This window comes from Lycium barbarum, chromosome 6 (assembly GCF_019175385.1).
Source record: "Lycium barbarum isolate Lr01 chromosome 6, ASM1917538v2, whole genome shotgun sequence".
In the NCBI taxonomy this organism is placed as follows: domain Eukaryota; kingdom Viridiplantae; phylum Streptophyta; class Magnoliopsida; order Solanales; family Solanaceae; genus Lycium; species Lycium barbarum.
The window spans coordinates 4471749-4495666 of record NC_083342.1 but is presented as its reverse complement, the minus strand read 5'-3'; the positions used below and the strand labels follow the sequence as shown (position 1 = coordinate 4495666).

Here is a 23918-nt window from a genome sequence, read left to right as displayed (position 1 = left end):
GTTACATATTTTCCTAAAATTTATGCAACTTTGGAGTCACTGTTTCATTTCAATCAGAGCAGTTATTAGATCTTACTACTTAGTACCCCAATTCTTTTCTTTGGATGTGTTTATGAAGGAAAATATTATGTTAAAACTATTTTTCATCAAAAATAAGTGTGTGCTTACTTATTTCTTGTATTGGCACGTAAGCAAAAAATATTATCTTAAAATCATTTGTATATAATCTAAACAGGTACTATAGGTGTGGGATTGGGGCTGGGGTGCGGTGGGTGGTGGGGATGGGGGCTACGGGGGTGGGGGTACTAAAAAAGAGGTGTATTGGAGGGCAGGAAAGACACAATGAATGTGGAGCTCGATTTTCCTGCTTCTCCTAGAGAAAATGTTTTAAAATAATTTTGACCAACCCAATATGAAAAAATTAAAAAATAGTTTTTGATAAATATTCTTCTCCATATCAAACACACACTTTATTTGTTTTAAACCTCCAAAATTTGCTTCTTTAGTGAATATTGAATATCGTGTCCCTTTATATTTGCTAATTCTCCTTCAAAACTTCCTCATAAATAATTTGTTCTTTAAAATTATTCAATTATGACTAAGAAACTTTAATAATTACCAAATAAGACACGATTAATGTGTTGTTAAATTAAATTAATTATACAATAGAAAAATGTGATACAAATAATTTATATTTTTATAATTAAATTTTATTATTTTTAGATCCTGAGTTTGGGTCCGGACTTAGCATGACCTCATGCAACTAGTAAATAACTAAGGAGAAAATTAGTCACCCATTTTACAAGTGTATGTATACCTCTCAACCGCAAATTACAAGCTTGTGTTGTCAATGGCGCGAGGTTTTCTTATTTCTTCACAGACCAAAACATCTTCACATTTACTCCTAAACTCCATTTATGAAACTTCAAGATTAACAAAATTCCTATATTACCCTTCTTCATCTCTTCGTTTCTCTCTTTCTACTTCTTTTTCTTCTCGGTTTCTGTGCAGTTATTGCAGTCACAGCCAAGAAAATGGCCCAATTGACATGTCAGTATACTCAGACACATTTGCAAAGCGTATGGCTATGGCTGGTCTCAAACCCCATCATCCTATTGGTCAGTTTTACCCCTCCATTACTTTTTTTTTTTTTTACTTAATGAATTATGGGTGCATAGAAAAGAAAAGTGGAAAATTTTGCATCTATGTAGTACTCCCTCGCAAAAAGATTGTCTTACTTTCCTTATCAGTTTGTCCTTAAACAAATTTGCACATTTTTATATTTAGAAATAATTTAACTACCGCCAAACAAATATGTAAGACTTGTTTTGGACTATACATTTCAAAAGTATTTCTTTATTTCTTAAACCCCCTGTCAGGTCAAACTAAGACAATCTTTTTGGGACGGAGGGAGTACTTTTTTTTCATCCATTAGTGAATTGGTGTGCCTGAATTAAAAGTATTAATCTCATGAGAAATTGTTTTATGGGTTTCATGGGGTGATAAGTACCCCTCCATGACCAATAGTGAAGCTGGAAATCTCACTAAGGTGTTCCAGGTTTAATATATATGTACAAGAAGTAATCTTTGAATATACACAGTATAATTTTCTCTATACTGACAAAAATTTTTTTGAGGAAGAGTATTCAACTGACCACCCTTAGCTCTACGTGGCTAAGCCAGTGTCTCGCTCTTCCATTCTTAACCAGAATGTTCGGGTTTGAGCTCTGTGAATGGAGTCGCCTTTGATAGGAAACGCTTTAACCCAAAGTGGGTAAAAGATTGTAGCTTTATAGTACCTTTTTCATTACTTTGTAATTGAGTAGACGTTTGCCAAGCGTATGGCTATGGCTGGTATTGAACCCCATAATCGTACTGGTCAGTTTTTCCCCCTTCATTTCTTTTTTTTTTTTACTTTGTGGGTACATAGAAATTAGAAAGAGGAGTTGAATGTGCGAAAAAGATTGCAGCTTTATGGTATAGTACTATAGTCTGATAATTTTTGGCTGCTATAAAGAATATATAATATATGAAAGGTTCAAATATGCCCTTTCCCACTTGTGGGATTCCAATGGGTATGTTGTTGTTGTTTTCCAAATATGCCCGTAAAGTATTCGAAATTGTACAGATATGCACTTCGTTAATAGTTTAGTTCACATATGCACTTATCGTTCAATTCAGCTCGTCTAGTAATGTTGGTATCTCAAAGGCTTTATGCAGAGTTGATTAAGAGTCAATCAAGTATTGAGCTGCATTTTAATTTATAAATTTAGTATTTGATTGAAATGAAATGGAATTAATGTTTGTTTTCCTTTCTCCCCTTTCCCCTTATTAATCTTCTCTAGGAAAGAAAGAAATATGAGGGCATTTGATGGGGTGGAACAAGATTTTGTAAAATTGCATTGGAGTGTTTTGTCTCTCGTTACTTTTTGGTGTACTCACGAGGTCCCTATTTGTATAGAGGATTGGATATCTTGTTGAGAACCATATTTTGATGTAGGTTCTCTTCTTTTGGTGTATGGCTCGTATACGGAGTTTTCCCAATTGTTAATAAAATTATTTACTTTATCAAAAAACAAATATCTTCTCTATATTCAAATTATTCGAAGTGCCAGAAGTCAAGCTGGCAGGTTCAGTTGGAAAGGTTCAAATTTAACTTTTCTGCTGGACACAACTGTCGTCCTGTGGTGCTGACAAAGTATATGGCGCATTATGGTGTCAACCAAATAAAAAAGAACTAGGACTCCTTAAAGAGGACTTGGAATAGACGCGGGTCAACGATCCAGCTAACTAAGAACAATTTATTATTTCTTGGATGGTCTTTATTGTGACCATGGAGCTGAGTTTTCTTCTTGACCTTTTTTGTAGTTTTGGGCGTTTCTGGTGGCCCTGATAGCATGGCTCTTTGTGTCTTAACTGCTACATGGAAAGCCAATGCCCTTGGTGTTGCTGCACAAAAGAACGAGTTCGTTGACGGGCTCTTGGCTGTGGTAATTGATCATGGACTTCGTGCTGAGAGTAAAGATGAGGCCAGCCTTGTTCATCGTCGAGTCACAAGCATGGGTATATATTCCTTAACTTTTTCTTTCTCTTGAATGTAACAGCATTGCTTAACACCTTTTAATAGAGATATAATGTAGGCCTTGTATAGGAATCAAATGTGAGATTGCTTGCTGTGACTGGTCAGAAGGCAAACCAAAGCAGGGTCACTTGCAAGAAGCGGCTCGCCGGAAGAGGTCATTATGATAGTTTCAAATTTTCTTCAGCGGAATGCTATTTCTGAGCCTTGTCATATTTGTGCATGCTGGTTTTTGACCGACGATATGTTATACATTCAGCCTGATGTTAGTAGTCTTTTCATTAGTGTGAGCAAACAAGTTGTTCTTTTTCATTTGTTCAGGTATGAAATTCTCCAAAGTGCTTGCATCCGGCATCAGATTGGTGTGTTGATGACTGCGCACCATGCAGATGACCAGGTATTGTCATAACAGTGTCTACTCTGTGGATTTTTCCATTTTATGTTTCTAAAAAATTAGCACTTATCAGATGGAAATCTGTTTAAGTTTTGTCATTATATCGAAAAGAGTTTCATTAATGGTATTTGAATACAATTAATGTTGCATCATGCACATGTAAAGGTTTTGACACCATAGACTTAGCAATCGCTAATAGGATTACTCTACAGGCGGAACTATTGATTCTCAGGTTATCTCGTAATAGTGGTGTACTTGGACTTGCTGGAATGGCGTTTGTATCACAGCTGTTCTGTACATGTCCAGATTTAAGTGCTGAAGCGAGTGGCAGCGGACTTTTATTGGTGAGACCTCTCCTGGAGTTTTATAAAGAAGATATGTACAAGGTTAGTTTTTTCAGTTTGCCTTTATGGAAGATTTCCATAGTAGCCTTTGAACCTAAATGACATCTTCTAATCTGTAAGTAGAGTTGTTCAGGTTAATGTTTCAGCACCAATATTAAAATGATTAAACTACATCTGCGCATTTGCTTAAAAGATTCAGGTGGTTATTCCTTTTCCTAGTTCATTGGAAACTTCTAAAGTTGTGTTACCTTTGTATTGCAGATATGTCTAGGTGCCAATCAAGAATGGGTTGAAGATCCCACGAACAGAAGTGCATTATTTGCTCGTAATAGAATTCGGATGATATTGACTGACTTGGCGTCACGTGAGTTGTTTTTCTTGCATTTGACTTAATTATTCACCCTGTGTTTTAGAAAAATCTTGTTAACAGAACCTGTAATTACTGTATCTTGCTCATATAATTTTCAGCTATCTTCAGATCTGAGTTGCAAGCACTTATTGATGCTTGTCGGAGAACAAGGTTGCATGTTGACATAATTTGTTCCAACTTGATGCATCGAGCTGTGACTATCATGCCTGTGAGTTTTAGAGTTTAGTTGGGAATGCATTCTAACCAACGTGCCATTGTCCCTCTATTGATACTTGATAGCCTTCGGAACAGGTTTACATGTTTGGGAAATATCATCTATCTGCATTTGCTTTCAATTCATGCCTTTTTTTTGGGTATATTGTCGTTAGTTTGCAGTTCAGCACCTTTTTCCTTGCATACACAGTTGACATTCCAGTACCTGTTTAGAAAAGAACATGTAACATTTTAATTTAAGTTAGCCTTTTAAAAAAAAAGTAACATCTTAATTCAACCTTATTTTTGTATCCCAACGCAAAATGAAGCCTGTGAGTTGTGTGGTTGTAGGTAGTAAAACAGAAAGCAACAATGTATAAAAATAAGGTATGCAGTTTTCTATTTGGACTGGGGTAGGTTGGTAATTTCCTGTTTTCTTTCTTTGGACTTGTGGTTCGTCATAGTTACCAATTTAAATGTTACTACTTCTTTTCCCCTAGATATCTGAAAGTAAGTCCTAAAGCATTTTAGAAGTCATAGTTTCTAGGCATGCCCTGAAGGGGAGCCTTGGCGTAACTGGTAAAATTGATGCCATGTGACCAGGAGGTCACGGGTTCCTGTTGAAACGGCCTCTTGCAAAAATGCAAGGTAAGGCTGCGTACAATAGACCCTTGTGGTCCGGCCCTTCCCCGGACCCCGCGCATAGCGGGAGCTTAGTGCACCGGGCTGCCCCTTTTTTTAGTTTCTAGGCATGCCCCTTGCATTACTGTTGTTGACTATGTGCACTTCTTCCAAAAATTTAAATTGCAGGCATTCGATGAAGTATTGTCGAAAAGAATTAGTGAATAAATAGATAACTAATCATTTGGAAGAGAAACTTAGTAGGCTTTTGGCCATAGAAACCAAAAAAAAAAAAAAAAATCACTTTTTTTGGAATTTTTGAAGTTGGAGTTGGAGTTGGAGTTGTGTTTGGCCATAGTTTTTGCAAATAATATTTGGTTGTTGAAATGTACTTTTTCTAAAAAACATGAAATATGATTTATACCCCCGAACTTCTAAAAACTTGCAAAACCACCCAAAGCAATTAATAAACATAACCCGTGCGAGAAATATAGCAACTATACTCGAGATCAGCTTATGACCTTATGTAGTGCTCAAGACTGATGGTTTCTTTCCATCAAAAGGCTGCAACTGGGGAGCCTACCCGTGTACACAAAAAATATAGCATCTCTAAATATGGCTTGTTGCAAAATTCCCACCTGCTTCTTTTATTTTAAAGGCTTTTTAGCACATGATGTTCAATGTTTGTTGGAGTGGAGAGCAACTGAGCAACATAACTAGTGAAAAAGGTTGTATGAACTTTTTGGGTAAAAATTGAGCAACATAAAAACTTTTGGTGTAAAAATTGAAAACAAAAAAACAAGAGTGAAGGTCCAAAACAGAAAAAGGAAAAAGTGAAGAACAAGTTTTGGTTGTTTTCCAAAACTTGAAGTTGTATTTGGAATTTTTATGGCCAAACACAAAGTGAAAAAAAATTCCGGAAAAAAGTGAATAATTCTCATTGCCAAACGGGTCCTTAGAATGGAATTCTTCAATGACTACTGGTACTGTTGGTAAATGTATTTTAACTAGAACACACACATGTAATATTTCCTTAGTATTGAATCTCATCTGGTTAAGAGAAACACTATATATTTCTGTACCTTGTCTATAACCTGATGTTCCCTCTCTCTCATTCTCTGCCTCCCCCCCTAATTTTTTTCTTCTGGAAAGCAGGAAGGGTATGCGGTGATTGAGTTAGGAATTCTCAATCCTTCAGAATTGAAGGACATAATTCTCTCCAAGTTTATTGCTCTGTTATTGCAGGTATTGCAACTTTCAGCTTTTACTTTAATCAGTTTATCTCAGACAACATATTTTGTTGTAGATAGCTTTCTTCGACCTCTATCTAATGATAGATACCTACTCATTGCCTCTTGTTTTCGGTATTGATAGTTTGTTTCACAAAGGCAAAGGCCTGTCAGAGGCAGTGCATCAAAATTGATATTAGACTACATTCGGACTTCCCCATGCAAGGTGAATATAATCCAATCTAACTCGATCTTTGCCTTGTGGGCAAGAAATTCCTTTATTTTGAAGTTAGATTGACGATTTTTAATAACACATTGTCGAATGTACATCACTTATGACACCTTGCAGACTGCTGTTACTGCATCCGGTTGTTACCTTTGTCCTGGTCCTGGCTCCAGAGGCACTAAAGTATTGGTTTGCTGCTCAACTGATGCTGATTTGACCTTAGAGTTGTTAAATCCATACTTGACTGAAGGAAAAAACTGCTCTATATCAAATGAGGTAGAGCAAATTGTAGCAAATGGGAGGTCATACTCAGATCAGTTCCCTCAAAGTACACTCGGAATGCAATTTTTGGACTTAACATCTTCTGATACCGTTCTAGCTGAAGCCAAAAGGGAAGGCATTCTTGGTGAATCTACCTACAAGAGCATTATTTCTCTACAGAGAGAGGAAAGCGATAATTTCAAGTCCAAAACTAATATTGTGCTCGAGAACAAGATGGAACAGAAAATAGAATACACAGCTTCTGCTCCAAGCGAAGTTCTCCATCCTAAAAAAGTTGGGTACTTCATGAACAGATTTATAGTGAAGTGGTATCTGAGCAAGCAAAACGCTGATCAACTCCAAGATTTTGAAGAAGAAAGATGGAACTTTTGCAATTCTTGTGTCCTTGGCCATGATCTGGCGGCCAGGGTACGTTACATGGTCGATGCTGATTGGTTGTACCTAGCAACATTATCAAAGAGAGGGGATGGAAGCAACATAAACTTGTGTTCTGCTTGTACAAAGAAATCAGCTGAAGGAGCTCTCCTCTTATTGAAATCCATTCCGGTTGCTGCAAGAAGAGCTTTACCTGTCTTGGTCAATGTGGATGGGGTGTTGCTAAGCATACCAGTAAGTCGATGTCTTTTTTACGTCTTTCTTTGTGATACTAATCTGATAGTATTCTTCCTACAGCTAACAGACCTCCCTGGTACAACTTTTCCTTATCATTTTTTCCTTTTCTGCGTCACTGAACAAAGACAAAAGGCATGATAGCACAAAACTTTCTGGTTATAGCTAGCTAAACCACCACTGACTTGATCCTTCTTCTCTTCCACTCTGCAGCCCTTTGTCTTATCTCCCTTTTCTTTTTCTGGTTCTTTTCGAGATTGAGTGCGCACTTGATCAATTACCATTACATGTCGTAAAATAAAAAGTCACTCGAATAGCTCCCCATTCATTAATATAAATGTTTAAAACATACCTGTCCATATACATATAAGGAGAAAAAGAGAGTGAATGGCAATGTCTGATACTTAAACTGTATGGTTCACTAGACTGGTAACATGCAACTGGTGTCTGGACATGCATACTTGATTTTTCCTTTTCCATTTCTACATTTCCTGCCATTTTTCTCATCAACCTTTCTCATGAACTACCTGATATCTGTGAATATGATTGCTACTATTCTTGTGATTCACAGCCAACCTAAAGTCGGGCTGATTACATATAGGTTTACTAGTTGTGACGGCGTTAAAAGTGTAACCACAATCACAGAAAAACTTGTTTTCTTATTCCACACTTCAGTATGCTCTCTTATCTGAGTATATCAACTGATAGTAAGGACTAATTATTTTCTTTTGGCTTCTGTTTTCTCAGAGTGTGGGTTTCCAGCACTGTCCTTACTTGGTGGCGTCCGCTACGTTTAAGCCAAAGATACCGCTGGGTGGAGGTTACAGTTCATTCCTCTAGTTGTTTTACATTGTAACCAATGTAAACTTGTTTAGTGACTTATCATGATTAGTGTAGCTGGCCCTCCAGTACCCAAGGTTGGAGCAATTCTCTGCTGGAGATGGGTAATTGGAGGGCATTGTTCAATTAGGGTGCAATGACACGTCTAATTAAAATTACCATAGCTACATTTGCATGTAAAATAATTGATAATTAACGTCTTGTAATTCACAACCAAGGGTCGGCCCAGTGGTCAATGAAGTGGATTGAGAATTGGGTCTTAGGTTCAAACTGTAGCAGAGGCAAAAACACTAGGTGACTTCTTCGTTTAATTCAAGCCTTGATGGACAGAGTTACCCAAAACTTGTGCTAGTAGGAACTAGGAAGTAACAAGTACCCTGTGCGCGCGCAGCGTGCAAGAGAAAGAGTTAACATCTTGTAATTCTTGTGGCTGGCATCTTATGCTTCTCTTTTATATATAAATTGCTTTTTGGATATTGTTAATACATTTTAAGAGTTGGGTTAAGGCCGCTTTTTGGATATTGTTAATAGTGTACCATCTTAAGAGTTGGGTTAAGGCTCTGACCTTGTTTTAGTCTATAGCAAAAGCTAAGGTTACAACTATGTCACCCATGGGAACATCAAATAGTTTTGGTAAGCATTGTCCCGGAACAACAGTAAAATTGTCTTCGTATGGCTTATAAATGACATGTTTGAGTTGTGGAGTTAGCCACAACCAATGATGCTTGCATTAGGATAGGTTACCTACACCACAACTTGTGCTGCATCTGTAACTCGAATACTGCATGAACATGGCTTGATTTGTGCGCTGAGTTGCCTTTTTTAACTGTTTGATTTCAAAGTCGCTGAGTTAGGTGTCATTTGAGATCTGTAATATTGCAATAATAGAAACCGAGAAATAATCAATTTGGAATCTTTTAGAAGGTCAAGCTTAATAAAACATTAATTTCCAAATCATAAATTCCAAATCTTTGGAGCATGAAACATATGCCTCCATTGACATCTAAACTAAACAAAACAAAAACTGCCACCCTACAATACAAATCCTATCACATCAAATACATTTTACATGAGAAGGGGAATGAAAATGCAAAATTAACATGGGGCAATTAACTAGAGTTGTACATTGCTTTTTCTATAATAGGCAAAAGAATATACATTTCCACGAATCTAATTACATCAAATTATAGTGTTTAGGCATCATCAGTGTGGTTATCATTGTCATGGTCGCCTTCATAATATTCATCGTCACGCTGGATATGCTTATCTTGGGTGTGCTCTGTGAATTCAAGAGTTAACATAAAGAAAGCAAAATCAGAGTTAGATCACTTGTAGTTCCACATTTGAGCATGTTGTGTGCTTATAGTCAGATTTCTACTTACGATCCACACGCTCATCTGGATTTTGCTCATCTTCATCAAAATCAGGAATATAAAAGTCAGGCGGTACCTACAAAAATATGAAAATTTTCAGACTCCAGGCAAGTCACTATCTTTCACCAGATAACTTCAGCACCCATCACAATCATGGCTAGATGCATTCAATGCATTTATAATGACAGTTACGGCACATAGCAAATGCAGATGGCTCTTTTTTATGCATTGGAGAAGCATTGACAATGATGGTGTATGATTGTCGCATAACAATAGAAAGCTGAAACTGCCCTTTTCATGATTGTGTATTTTCAAGATCAGCATAAATCGCAAAAAGGCAACCACTATATGGAGCAAAACGTATCTCAAGTGCAGTGCTGAGGCATTCCGAGTACATATAAACACAAAACACAGCACGTAATTATGTACACATACCATGTATGCGTGTGTTCTAGATTACTTGGCAACATGAAATACCAAAAGATGCACTTGACTTACCTCTTGCATCTGTACACCGGGAGCATGCTGGAGGCAACGAAGATTTTCCATTACTTGCATTTTTATGGTGCCAATGTACGATTTGCTATTCAGGTTCTCCTGTTCAATCAATGACAGGTTATTTGAGCAACATCATGATGCCAATTTGTTAGCTGTTTTACTACTTTCTGAAAATGCTTAAGGAGACATACACGACCGGATCAAGCAATCTGGTCATCTTATGGTTAATACAACCATAGTGTGACAAATGGATATAATATTGTAAATAGATTTTGAGGAAAAAGACTTCAAAGCTTGAGCGACTAAGATGATGATATGCTGGGCAAGTTAAAAGAAAAGCAACAAATAATTTCAACTTACTATGTGCCCACCAGGAATCTTCAGTGAATAATCAGGGCCAAAATATTTGATGTAATCATTGTCTGGTATATCTGCAATTATTTACAGATTTACTGTGTGAAATAAAATTCTTACTAAAAATATCAAACCATTAAGCTCATTTTCAATAATATTGTATATGCAGATAACTTGAACTTCTTTCTAGAAAATGTGAACCATTAAGCATATTTCCCATAACATCATATAAGCTGATATTTTCTCATTCTAAGTAGAAATCAATTGTTAAACAGCTCAAGTCCAAAGCAAGGAAACAAATTCCAAGAACTGCAGCATCCATATAAACCTTGCAAGGTTATTATCTAGTCACACTTTTGACCAAAATCACCAAATATTAACGTGAATGGTTGAAACTACTACATTTTCTACTTCTTCTTTTTACCAGGTAATAGAAGGTTTTCTAATTTGCGTACACAAGATCAGTTCAGTATATGAAGACTAATTCTCCCTTTCTTTATGTTTTCTGTGAACAATTGCTAAAGACTCGGCTTCCAAGTTTCTGATGAATCCACCCAAGGTGCTAAATGATTAGTTGCAAAGGACGGTTTACTTGGTATCCTTGTATATGATAGTCACACACTTAATCCCCAAAAAAAGTGGGTTCCGATATATGGTTAGCATCCAAAATAAGTGAGGAGTTCCACGATATACCAAATTAACCTTCAACATCAAATTCGCTACACAGTGAACATCAGTCCACTATCTAGCTCAAACATGGAAATAAAGATTCTTCTCTGCACTCTGTCGGTAATGCAATTCCCTTGCTCACAGCCAAGTCGAGCTGCAAATGTTTTGCTCTGTTCGAATCCAAATTATTCCAATACTACTTTTTTCAGAAGCATTCAAATTAACGCAAAATAGTTTTCGGGTTTAAAAATGGAATTTTCAGGTTCTCTAAAACCAGAAGTTCTCTAAATCACATACTTATACCTATACATGCATACAAATCTCGAACCTGACCAAAAGAACTACCTAGTATCAAACATAATGCAACTTAATACCGCGGATATCAGTAAACTGTCATCCTGTTCTGCATAACCACAACAGGGAGATAACCATTTTTGCGTTTGGACCCCGACTAAGCCACTGACAGTCATGAGACATTATAACAACAAGCATAAGAGGCAGTGCAAAAACATCGTGCAAAAGTATAGCCAGCTATTCATACCATTAGGAAGTTCTGTGTCCAAAAGAACTCCTGTTTCCAGAGCCCAACAACGAGCAACATTCTCTTTTGTGTATCCCCCACCTCCAGTTACCTGTAAAAGGTCCCATGCGGTCAAACAGATGCAGGTAATATGTTATGAACCAGAAATGCAATTTGATTTGAGAAACACCCACCAGCAGCGGCAAATTAAATTTCTTCACAAACCTTACACATTCAGCATGTCCTGTAAGAAGTATCCATTGATAGAGATAGATTAAAAATCACCAGAAGACAAACCAATGCATTTACTCTAACCAAGAGCTTAATATTGAGAGTTGAACAACAATCCTAAAAGTGTTTAAAATGAGAAACCAAATACAAGTAAAAAAGCACCATCAATGGAGAGGTTGAAGCAGCCCAAACGATCACCAGCAAGCGAATCTGCTCCACATTGCAGAACAATCGCGCCAGGTAAATATGTTTCGACAACCTTTGAAATAATCTATGAAATGACATGTTGCAAGCGAAATGCTTTAATAAATAACCAGAACATAGTAAAACTAATATGGTAGAAACTTTATTTATGAACTTACTGTTTTGAAGAGTCTATTAAAACTGCCATCATCTATTCCATCCTTGAGAGGCACATTTATGGAATAGAATCTTCCATCTCTTTCCCCTGTATCCTTCAGAATAAAACCACGGTAAGCATAGCTAATGGTGTTCATAAGAGGGGTCTTCCCTAAATGCAAGGGGTAGGAGTTTCATCCTTATGGATGAATTTACACTATCAAGAGCAAACATAAAATTCAGATGCTCCTGTGGTATAAATGAATTTCAATGTTTACCTAGGCTGCGCGCAGCAACTAAAGAGCCAACAACGATTCCAAGTTATTGAACTCTTTGCCATAAATGAAAGGCAGTACATGTGTTTCTCAGGAAAACTCATCTTAGTTATTGGTTTAAGAATTTGGCAATCACAGTTCCAAAAAAAAAATTGGCAATAACAGACAAACTATGCCGGCAATAACTGAGTAGGCCAAAATCCCCATTTTCCTAAATTTCCCTTCTTTAGCATTTTATGATAGCACATAGGGGGGGAACTCCGCCCAAAAAGCAGTGCACAACAGGGCATAACCCAAGGAATGTATAATAATGGCATGTTTGGCATGAATGATGACATAAAAGCTACACAACTTGAGAATGTCTTGATGATGTATATAGTATTATTAGGGCCCGTTTTGTCTGCTGCATAAGCTAATATAATACATGTATTAAACATTAAACAATGTTTAAGTTATACATTGTTCGGTTACTCGTTTTTGTTGTTTCCTAAACTCTGCTTTAGTCATACATTGTTTGGTTACTTATTTGGTTGTCCTAAACAATAATATCCGTATAACTTATGCAGGAATCCTGTTGCCCTAAACAATAATACCCTTATAACTTATGCAGGAATCTATGTATTATTTTATGCAGGATAGAATGTGGAATAAGAGCCCGTTTGGATTGGCTTATAAGTTGCTTATAAGCTGTTTTCAGCTTTTTTGAGTGTTTGGCTGGCCAGCTTAGTCATTTTGTGCTTAAAATAAGCTCAAAAAAATAATTGGGCCCATTTAACTTAGCTTATCTAAAGCAGCTTATAAGCTGAAAACAGCTTATAAGCCAAAAAAAATAAGTTAGACTACCCCAACTTATTTTTTTTAGCTTATAAGCTGCAGGCATAAGCCCATCCAAACAGGCTCTAAGAATGCAGATTGACAATACATGGATTAAAGCTATTAAATGACAAAAATAACCCTTCATGTATGTAGTAACCAAAATTTTATTTTTTCAAAAATCAAAAACACGTTTTGAAATATACACACTGCATAATATTTAATACAAAAAGCTAAAATTTCAATAATAAATTATCTCTAAGAGGAAATCTTTATATTACAATCCCTGCATTACAATCCTTCATTACTAATCCCTATGTTACAATCCTTGTATTACTAATTCATGTATTACCCTTACATTACAATCCCTGCATTACTAGTTCCTACATAACTTGCTTCTAAACAAAATGACTCCTTAATGCAGAGGTAATTTTTTTTGCATACAAGGTGTACATAAAGCTGCATATCACACTAAGCATGTTATGGTTTCTAGATCGATATGAAATGCTTTTCTTTATAATGTTCCTTTGACATCTATGGAGTACCTGAAACCTTTCACCAATACAACGCTTAGGCAGGTAGAAATAATTCATCTACTGTCGTCATTGTTGGGATTCAAACCTTTGTCCCCAAGGTTGTTACTTCCCAACTCTTCGACTGCGAGCCACCCTCAGAGGGCTTACTATAACATCCTTTTAACATTTCACATTTTGACATTTCAAAGATTCTTCTCCTACGTCTTCATCTCTAAACTAGGTAATCTCTTTTAGGAATGGAAGAAGATATTTTTTTATAGCAGAGAAAGATTCTTCTCCTATGTCTTCATCTCTAAACTAGGTAATCTCTTTTAGGAATGGAAGAAGATATTTTTTTATAGCAGAGATATCAAAACCAACTTGCACGCACATCGACCAATCTACCAGATATCTAATACCTTCACCAACAGAGGTATTGGGTATGGGGGGAGTAATCCTACACACTTCTATATCGAATAAATAAGCTTCATAGTTCTTAATCTCCATATATCCAATGGTTGTAGAGTAAGATACAATCACTGTAATAAATAGCACAAAAGAGTCAACAAAATTCAAATGAAGCCATACGAAATTAGCTCACGTAAGTTTATCGAAGTTAAAAGAAAAATCTAGAGAACAAAAAGAAGAATAAACCGTGAATATAGAAGTACCTTCATATCACCAGTTCCAGGAAAGAACTTGTCCCCATACTTGTGGAAACTAACAGTCATAACCCTGCAAAAACATTTACTATTAGAAACTTAAGATTCCAGGTGTAATATTTTGGACTGCACTAATTTTGGTAAATATTTATCCCTAGTTAAACACGTCACCAAAAAAAAAAAAAAAGGTGAACTTTTTACACCAAAAAGATTTATATAAGGCTGACCTTTAACAAGCACCTAGCAGAGCATTAATGCACTTACCAAATTTCAAAGAATAAATAACATTTGAATAAAAATGTCAAAGCAATAGAACATAGTAGCAGCAAAAATATTCCAACTGTGCAGTAAGCAAGCAAATCAAATGGTTAGAAGCCATTTTAAAAATTGAGTATTCAACTGGTGCCTAGGTTCGAGCTTCATACTCACAGCTACTGAATATATAGGCAATTTAATTTTCAAGTGAAAATGTGTAGCTTTAATTTATTCCTATATGAAGGTAAGACAGAGATGCTCCTGAGAGGCCGCATCTACAGTATTATCAAAGAACTTCACCACGGATTTCTTACTGGCAAAGTCGATCGTCATTCAGCTTCTTGGAGTCTCAGTCTAGACCCAATAGCTACTACTTTAAACCTTCATGTAGATATAAGATTTATCCTCAGGCTTGACATTAGAGAGAGAGAGAGAACAGAGAAGGAAAAACAAAAAATTGGAGAAAAACTACAGAAAATAGTGCCACCTGTCAGTGAAATAAAACGCCTCTTCTACACCATCACCGTGATGCACATCAATATCAATATAGAGCACCCGTGGATGATACTTTAGAAGCTCCAATATCCCCAAAACTAGATCATTGATATAGCAAAATCCTGAAGCCGCACACTTCTTGGCATGATGCAATCCACCAGCCCAATTTATTGCAATGTCACAAAGCTGATTATTCAATCTACGTGCAGCATCTGCCACTAATATTTGTTAGCAAGTGAATTTGAGACTCCAACAGAAATAGCATGCTAACAAGGCCGATTTACCTATTGTTCCACCAGCATATATTTGACAAAACTCGAATAAGTTGTCAAATACAGGGCAATCTTCTCCAAGATTATCTGATAAGTAAACATAGGCAATAGTTCAACATCACATTATTCAAACAAATCATCCAAAAAGAAGTGATGCTGAAAGGCATAGTCTCTAGAAAAGATAATGATATCAAAATTAGTTTCCATTTTGATCTTATGGTGAGTAGTTAACTACACCTATTCACCAGACTAGAAAAAGTTGGGAAAAGACCAATTAACCAAGACATAGACGACAGTTCAAGGAGTCCAGCAAGCGTGAACTATGAAGATATACTCCTGAGAAAAAGGGTGGTTCTATGATAAGTAAAAGTACGGCATATTTTCTCTTTATCTCATTAGGTAAATTCTCATCAAGAAAAAAACAGCTCTTTAATTGTAGAAAGTTCTTTAACTCTATCAAAGGTTTGTTGGACTCACTTCTAAAATATGTGATGACTAAAAAAAAGGGCAGCCCGGTGTACTAAGCTCCCGCTATACCGGGGGTCCTCGAAAGGGCGGGACCACAAGGGTCTATTGTACGCAGTCTTACCCTGCATATGTGGAGGGTTATGTAGCAAATTATGGCATGAGAACTGAATGGTGCTTGAAAATTTCCCTTAGACCTCATTGAAGTGGAATATGGAAACACATCAGGGGTCTTTGGCAGAATATTGTGACCAAAGTCAGATTCAAAGTGGGTAGTGAAATGAAGTTTCCTTCTGACATTTTCTGTCAAGTACGCGCCAGAGTGGGAGGTTTTGAATTGGTTTAGAATATAATGGGTTATGCCGAGTTCAATAAAGGAGGCATTGCATACACGAAAGTAACGAAGTTGCTTTGACTACAAAACCATGCATGTCTCTTGGAGCTTCTTTTTTTTTTGATAAGGTAAGATTTTATTAAAAAACAGTATCAAGATGATACTGTGAAAGTACAAGGAAGAAGCAATCTACATTACATTAGAAACCTAAGTACTCTAGCATGTCCACCATATTATCTAAATTCATAACAATATTTCCTTTTGTCCAATAATACAACTGGTGCAAACAACTATATTTCACAGATTGCAACTGCTCCTTTTTGCCTTCAAAACACCTCAAATTTCTTTCTTTCCATATAGTCCAAGCCATGCATGCCTATTGGAGCTAATTGGATGATCGGGCTGAGGGCTGCCCCCTATTTCCCTCACTTTTCCTTTTTCCTAATATGAACCTTGAGTCATCCAAGCTTTTCTGACTCGACCTGGCCTGGTCACCCTAAAAGGTTGGCACTTCAAAAAATCGAAACTCTCAGCCGTAGTTTGGAGACCTATCTTCAGTAGGGGCCCTAGTCTTTTAATTAGAGTAGCGGTCGCGAGAGAAAAAAGCTGGAATTTCAAAAGGAAGAGAAAACACAATGCATGAGATGTAGCCCCCACTAGCTATTATATGGGTTCTGGGGAGGAGGAGGAGGATATGAGAGCTTTTGAAGGGGTCAAGAGTCATTTTGTACATGTGAGGAGTGGTCTCATGTCTCTAGTTTCCTTTTGGTGCACTCATGAGGTCCTTGTTTGTATAAATGAGTGGGTGACTTTTGTAAAGAACCATATTTTGGACTAGGCTTCTCTACTTTGTCGTATACTTGTATAAAAGACGGGCCACGGAAGAAAATGTAGCAAACCAAAGACCATATAAGGTGGTAGCATGGTTCTCATGGGTAACCACTCATGATATGTCTCATTATGGACAACCTGCAAAGAGGTTATCACTTATACAGATGCTACTTGTGTGAAAAAGAGAATGAAGATACCTAGTTCCAGCTCACTATCGACTAGTTTGGAATACTTTTGGGAATGCAGTAGGCCACCCCTAAGACAACCAGAAAGTTTCACCCGAGCTGGAACATAAGAGGACTGAACAAGGAGCAAAGAAGAATGTGGAATTCAATCCCCGCATATAAATGGAGTGCATGGAAGGAGAGAAACTAGACATGGTATGAAGGGAAAGCTGACAATAATTAGGATGAAATCAAAATATTTATATTTACTGGATGCCTGGTGTAAATCAGAATGAATAGATGAAGTTGACAAACTAATATAGTTCATTAGGTCCCGAAATTAGTAGAAGGGACTACTTTTGTACATCGTTGTAGTATTTAGCACCCTCTTACTAAGTGGGATGGTGGTAGTTGTTCCGTATGCTCACCTCCATCCTGCCTCCCTTCAATCTCTAGAAATCTATGAAGACTTAGCGGAAACTAGAGCACAAAAAAAGATTAATTTAGGTGGTACCAATTACATGGATCAAGGTCTGGTCATGTCCGTACGTTCTCTAGCAAGAAAGCTTTTTTGTGCTAGAGAACCTAATTTTTTATTATTCATTGAGACATGTCTGAGTGGAATAACATGGATACTGAGGACTCAACTAGCTTGGTATTTAGGTCTAGTTGTTGGTGGTGGTGGCGTGCTTGTTTTATCAAAGATGATGATTACTAGTGCAGCAAAATTCCTATGAATAAGTACGCAGCTCAAAGATGATATTTTAATGAAGAAGAGATGAAATAAGACAAAGTTCAACACTTACATCTTGCCATTTCACTAGGGAACAAGTGCTGAGTATCTGGGGTTATTCGGTTCAAGAACTCTACATAATCAGTTGAATGAAACTGCGCTAGCTCCACTGGATATGCTTTATGAGGCCTCTACACAGTGCAATAAAAAATGTAAACCCAAAAAAAAAAAAAAAAAAAAGTTAACGGTCAAAAACACACCTGAACTGTCACTTTTTCGCGAGTTTCACACCCCAACTACCAGTTGTTCTCTTTTCCTGTCTGAATTCTATGTATTAAAACACACCTCGACTAGGCCAACTATTAGCTGTTCCATTTTCCTACCTAAACTATCACCATCTACTCAACTAGGTATGTTTTAATACATAGACAGTGATAGTTTTTTTTTTTTTGGGGACAAGGTGACAGACATAAACAGTGATAATTCAGGCAGGAAAAGGACATAAATGGTGATAGTTCAGGTAGGAAAAAAGGGAACAACTGATAATTGAGGTATGAGATTCGTGAAAAAAGTGATCATTCAGGTGTTTTTGACCATTATGTCAAAAAATTTATAAACTTCACAAACACAAAAGAGAAAAGGTAAGAGTTACAAACATAAACTTCCATCTTGCTGTGTAGACCATAGGCTAGAACCAGATGATGAGTCATACACAACCTGTGTGGCTTCATTGGATGGTTTGGACCAAAGTATACGCTTCCGACATCACCTGTAACAAAAAATCAGCTTACATAAACAACAACAACATACCCACACAAGTGGGGTTTGGGGAGGGTAGAGTGTACGCAGACCTTACCCCTACCTTCGTGGGGTAGAGAGGTTGTTTCCGATAGACCTCGCTCAACGACGCAGTACCAAAAACAGGTTAAACGGAAAAAATATCAGCAACAACGTGGCAAAATAAACACACCAATGAAGCGACAGGTAACAAATAAAAACAAAGTAAGGAATACTACGCAAGTACTAAATGTAATACTACTAATACCGAGAGAGGAGACCAGCCCCCTGTCTCTCCCACATAAAGTTGCTACAACACTCGGCTACCTACTAACCTTCTAGGGGCGAATCTAAGTATAAAAAATGGGTCACGTAAACCCATGGTCACCCGACTAAACTCAGTATATCATATACTCCCTCCGTTTCAATTATGTAAACCTATTTCCTTTTTAATCCGTGTCAAAAAGAATGACCTCTTTCCATCTTTGGAAAAAAATTTACCTTTATGCAATGATTTATAGTGACACAAAATATATATGCCTCATTTTACACCACAAGTTTAATAATCTTCTCTTTTTTCTTAAACTCCATGCCCAGTCAAATAGGTTCACATCAATCGAAACGGAGGGAATATATAATACTTAAAATATATCTAAGATTAACTGAAGGAACACATGATCAAACTAAACTAGACTGAGTGGAGCTAAGTGCTGGATTTAATCTCTTAAGGTTGTGAGATCGAACCCTACTAAATGCACTTTTGCGTCTTTTTTTTAAAAAACAAAAAAAATTCTAAGGTAAACTCATCCTGTTGAAATCCTGAATTCGCCTGTGTAACCTTCTACCCTAATCCTCAGCCTCCAAAGGTGCTATAACAAAAAAAATCAGCATATATAAACAACATAAATGCTAACATACAAAATGAGCAGGATTTTAGGGTTTTCGATTTTCGAGATTGTGAAGAGAAAACTATACCGTCATAGAAGTAGGAGATTTTGTCCTTTGACCGCATTGTAGACCACCGGAAATTTCGCCGGCGGGAGAGATTCTCCGGCGTGCAGTCGGCAATTTGCTGTGAAATGAACGATTGTGGGTTTATATCTATCTGTGTATGTAATTCGGAAAAAGAAAAGCTCATTGAGTAATACTATATTATTATTATTATTATTATTATTGATAAAAAACTTTGCTAATTAGCTACTACTATTATTTAGCTTTATGTTAAAAAATCGGAATTAACTTAGTACCTGTAACTTGTAAGTTGTAAGTACCTTAAATTTATGAAATCATGTTTGTATTCATTGTTTTTAAAATTATGTTGTATGATGTCATAAATTCATGATTATATAATAATGAAAAAATTCAATTTTCGTAACTACAGATTTGGTGATTTTTGCGTGATTGCATATTTTATTTCTCCATTATACCCTTACCCTCCACCAATCCCTAACTACCCCCACCTACTACGTCTTACCACCACCTAACCCCGCCCCACAACCACTCACCCGCACCCTACCACTACCACCCATTACCCCCACCCTCATCGATCCCACAACCATCCACCCCTCTACCACCCCCACCACCCACTAATGACCATCCCTACCTACCACCTACTTATTTTTGAAAGTTCCTATTTCTCCTTTATCTGAATTTTATTAATATAAATATATATATATATATTAATTTCTAATTAAGAGTTAAGGGATATTTTAGTAAACTTACATGTTATTATACAATACCAGACAGTCAAACCAAACAATAAAAATGTTCTTAAACCACAACAAATGATATAGTCTATCCAGACAATGTGTTCATTAATACGACACAATACAATACAGCACCATATTGTACCATACCATACTGTACATTAATGAACCACGGGAAACAACCATCCAAACTGAGTGTAAAATAATTTGGATTATATTAGATTGATTAATTGAATGCCCCTATCTCAGGGGTGGTGTTTAATTTTTGACTCTATTGGGATCAGACCCAGAATTTCTGGTTTCATAGACCAGTGAATAAGGGGTTTGGCCCATAATTTTTTATGAAATGAGAAGTAGGGATAAAAATTAAAGTCGTGCAAAAAATTGTATTAAATTCAACATATATTAGTTCAAATAAATAAGGCCCTAATTATTGCAAAACTAACTGAAATACCCCCCAAGAACAAAATAATTACCCGCCCCATGCCCCTTCTAAATTAATTACCCGTCGTACCCCTCGCCCAAAACTATTTACCCGACATGCCCCCCTCGCCCAAACCCCTTCCTCCATGATATCATCGCAGTATATTTATATATCATGATGGTATCTTGAAGGACTAAGAGAACGAGTGAAGCAGACCTATATGATACTGTCTCAGTATATTTATATACCATGATGATACCATGGTCTGAGGAGTGTCTCATTGAAGAACTGAAGCAGTCCTTCATGATACCATCATGATATATGTATATAAGATGATGGTTTAGAAAGTTTTTTTCGAGAAAAGTGTGTCATTTTTAATAAATGACATGATCATTCATAATACCGTCTCGGTATATTTATATATCATGGTTTTTGCGTGATTACGTATTTTATTTCTCCATTATACCCCTACCCTCCACCACCCTCCACCAGTCCCTAACTACCCCTACCTATTACATCTTACCACCACCCAACCCCGCCTCACAACCACTCACCCCCACCCTACCACCCACTACCACCCGTTATCCCCACCCTCATCGATCCTACAACCACCCACCCCTCTACCACCCCCACCACCCACTAATGACCATCCCTATCTACCACTTACTTATTTTTTAAAGTTCCTATTTCTCCTTTATCTGAATTTTATTAATATAAATATATATATATTAAATTAATTTATAATTAAGAGTTAAGGGATATTTTAGTAAACTTACATGTTATTATACAATACCAGACAGTCAAACCAAACAATAAAAATGTTAAATCACAACAAACGATACAGTCTATCCAAACATTGTGTTCATTAATACAGTACAATACAATACAACACCATATTATATCATACCATACTGTACATTAATGAACCACGAGAAACAACTATCCAAACAGAGTGTAAAATAATTTGGATTATATTAGATTGGGCAACTGAATGCCCCTATCTTGGGGGTGCTTTTAAATTTTTGACTCTGTTGGGATCGGACCGAGAATCTCTGGTTTCGTAGACCAGCGAATAAGGGTATTTTGGCCCACAGTTTTTTATGAAATGAGAAGTAGGGATAAAAATTAAAGAGCAGTCTGTATGAAGGGTAATCCGTGCAAAAAATTATATTAAATTCAAGATATGTTAGTCCAAATAAATAATGGGCTAATTATTGGAAAACTAACTGAAATACCCCCAAAAAATAAAATAATTACCCGCCCCATGTCCCTTCTAAACTAATTACTCGCCGTACCCCTCGCCCAAAACTATTTACCCGACGTGGCCCCTGGCCCAAACCCCTTCCTCCATGATATCATCATAGTATATTTATTTATCATGATGGTATCATGGAGGACTAAGAGAACGACTGAAGTAGTCCTATATGATATTGTCTCAGTATATTTATATACAATGATGGTACCATAGTCTGAGGAGTGTCTCATTGAAGGACTGAAGCAGTCCTTCATGATACCATCACGATATATGTCTATAAGACGATAGTATCATAGAAGTTTTTTTGAGAAAATTGTGTCATTTTTAATAAATGAACATGATCATTCATATTACCGTCTCGGTATATTTATATACCATGATGGTATCATGGAGGACTAACAGAAGGACTGAAGCATCTTCCATGATACCATCTCAGTATTTTATATACTATGATGGTATCATGGAGGACGAAGAGAAGGACCGAAGCATCTACTATGATACCGTCTCAGTATATTTATATACCGTGTTGGTATTATAATTGGGGGGCATCTCGAGTAAATATTTTTGAATTTTTCCGGGGGTACGAAATAAGGGGTTATGGGTGGATAATTATTTTAGTTTGAGAAGGCATCCGTGATCTTTCCCCTTAATTATTTAAGTCCAACAAATATGGATTTAATTGAAAAGTCCATCCTACTCAAGCTCATTTAATTGGATTGTAAATGATGAGCCCTTTTTGTTAAACCCAGGATGATGTCTTATTTAAGAGGCTTAATTTGGCGCCACGTGTAAAATGACATGATACGCCAAGTCAAGTGAATGAGCCAATAGGGTCATGACACATGTCAAAATGACACAACATACATAGTCAAATTAAAGGTCAGTGAAAATACGTGTGTACAAGTAACATGTTCGGACCAATCAAATATTATCATGTCAACTTCAGTCTAATTGGTCGAGAGAAGTTCACCCTTATCACAATTACTCCATCCTACAACTATAAATAAGGGTATCATTATTCAAGAAAAGGACGGGAATTTTAATAATAAGCCATAGAGAGCTCGTGGATTAAATGCACTTCTCTATAAGATTCAAGCAATTAAGTATCTCTCTAGAAGTTCTAAAGATCAAAACGAAGATTCAAAATCAAGATTCAAGCCGTTGAATTCAAGTACAAATTAAGATCAATCCATCAAATTCAAGATCAAGCTTAAAGCCACTGAACTCAAATACTTTCCTTCCAAAGTTCATCTTACACCATTAATGCATTTTGTCCTATTAATTACTTTTCATTTATTTTTTTCAAATTACCTATTAATATTTATATACAGAATTACGTGAAATTAGTTGAGCACTTTCTTCGAGAAAATAACTTATTCTAAAAATCTCCAGTGATTCTTTTCACCTTTTTTTTCACTTTTTTTTTTTTTAAATAAATTTTGTGACTAATGATTAGTAGAGAATGTTTAAATTGATTCGATATCTTAAAAATACCCTTCCTACTAACAGTTGTTCCAAAACAAGAGAAAAGAGACCAATTTTCCCTTGTTCATATATATATATATATATATATATTTTTTTGGTTTTTTTTTTTTGGGGAGGGGGGGGGGGGGGGGGGGGGGCTGAGGTGAATATGTGAAAAATGTAATAAGACCATAAAAAAATTTGGACTTTTTTCAGCAATATTTAAACTATTTAAATTATTGTCTATATAATAATATAATATATGAATTATATATGTAATTGAGTATTTCAATACAATATTTGTTATT

General features: G+C 36.4%; 2 protein-coding genes across 3 annotated transcripts; one reads left to right on the top strand and one right to left on the bottom strand.

Moving 5' to 3' along the window:
- Positions 1-802: 802 nt before the first annotated feature.
- On the top strand, positions 803-8660 carry LOC132600548 (uncharacterized). The gene is made up of 11 exons (XM_060313778.1): positions 803-1118; positions 2869-3063; positions 3152-3236; positions 3401-3476; positions 3686-3859; positions 4079-4181; positions 4286-4395; positions 6156-6245; positions 6375-6455; positions 6579-7346; positions 8094-8660. The coding sequence occupies exons 1-11, from the start codon at positions 851-853 to the stop codon at positions 8184-8186; spliced, it is 2043 nt and encodes a 680-aa protein (XP_060169761.1). The 5' UTR covers positions 803-850; the 3' UTR covers positions 8187-8660.
- A 425-nt stretch (positions 8661-9085) lies between these two features.
- LOC132600547 (histone deacetylase 9) lies at positions 9086-19894 on the bottom strand. Of its 2 annotated transcripts, none has more exons than XM_060313776.1 (14): positions 19737-19894; positions 18641-18753; positions 18058-18175; positions 15470-15544; positions 15178-15397; positions 14445-14508; positions 12194-12286; positions 11994-12102; positions 11795-11844; positions 11622-11712; positions 10418-10488; positions 10058-10156; positions 9569-9635; positions 9086-9465 (listed from the first exon to the last, which is right to left on the bottom strand). In XM_060313776.1, the coding sequence occupies exons 1-14, from the start codon at positions 19771-19773 to the stop codon at positions 9380-9382; spliced, it is 1293 nt and encodes a 430-aa protein (XP_060169759.1). In that variant the 5' UTR covers positions 19774-19894; the 3' UTR covers positions 9086-9379. The 2 variants fall into 2 exon arrangements, with proteins under 2 accessions (XP_060169759.1, XP_060169760.1); XM_060313777.1 differs by lacking the exon at positions 19737-19894 and adding an exon at positions 18841-19700.
- Between the last annotated feature and the right edge of the window lie 4024 nt (positions 19895-23918).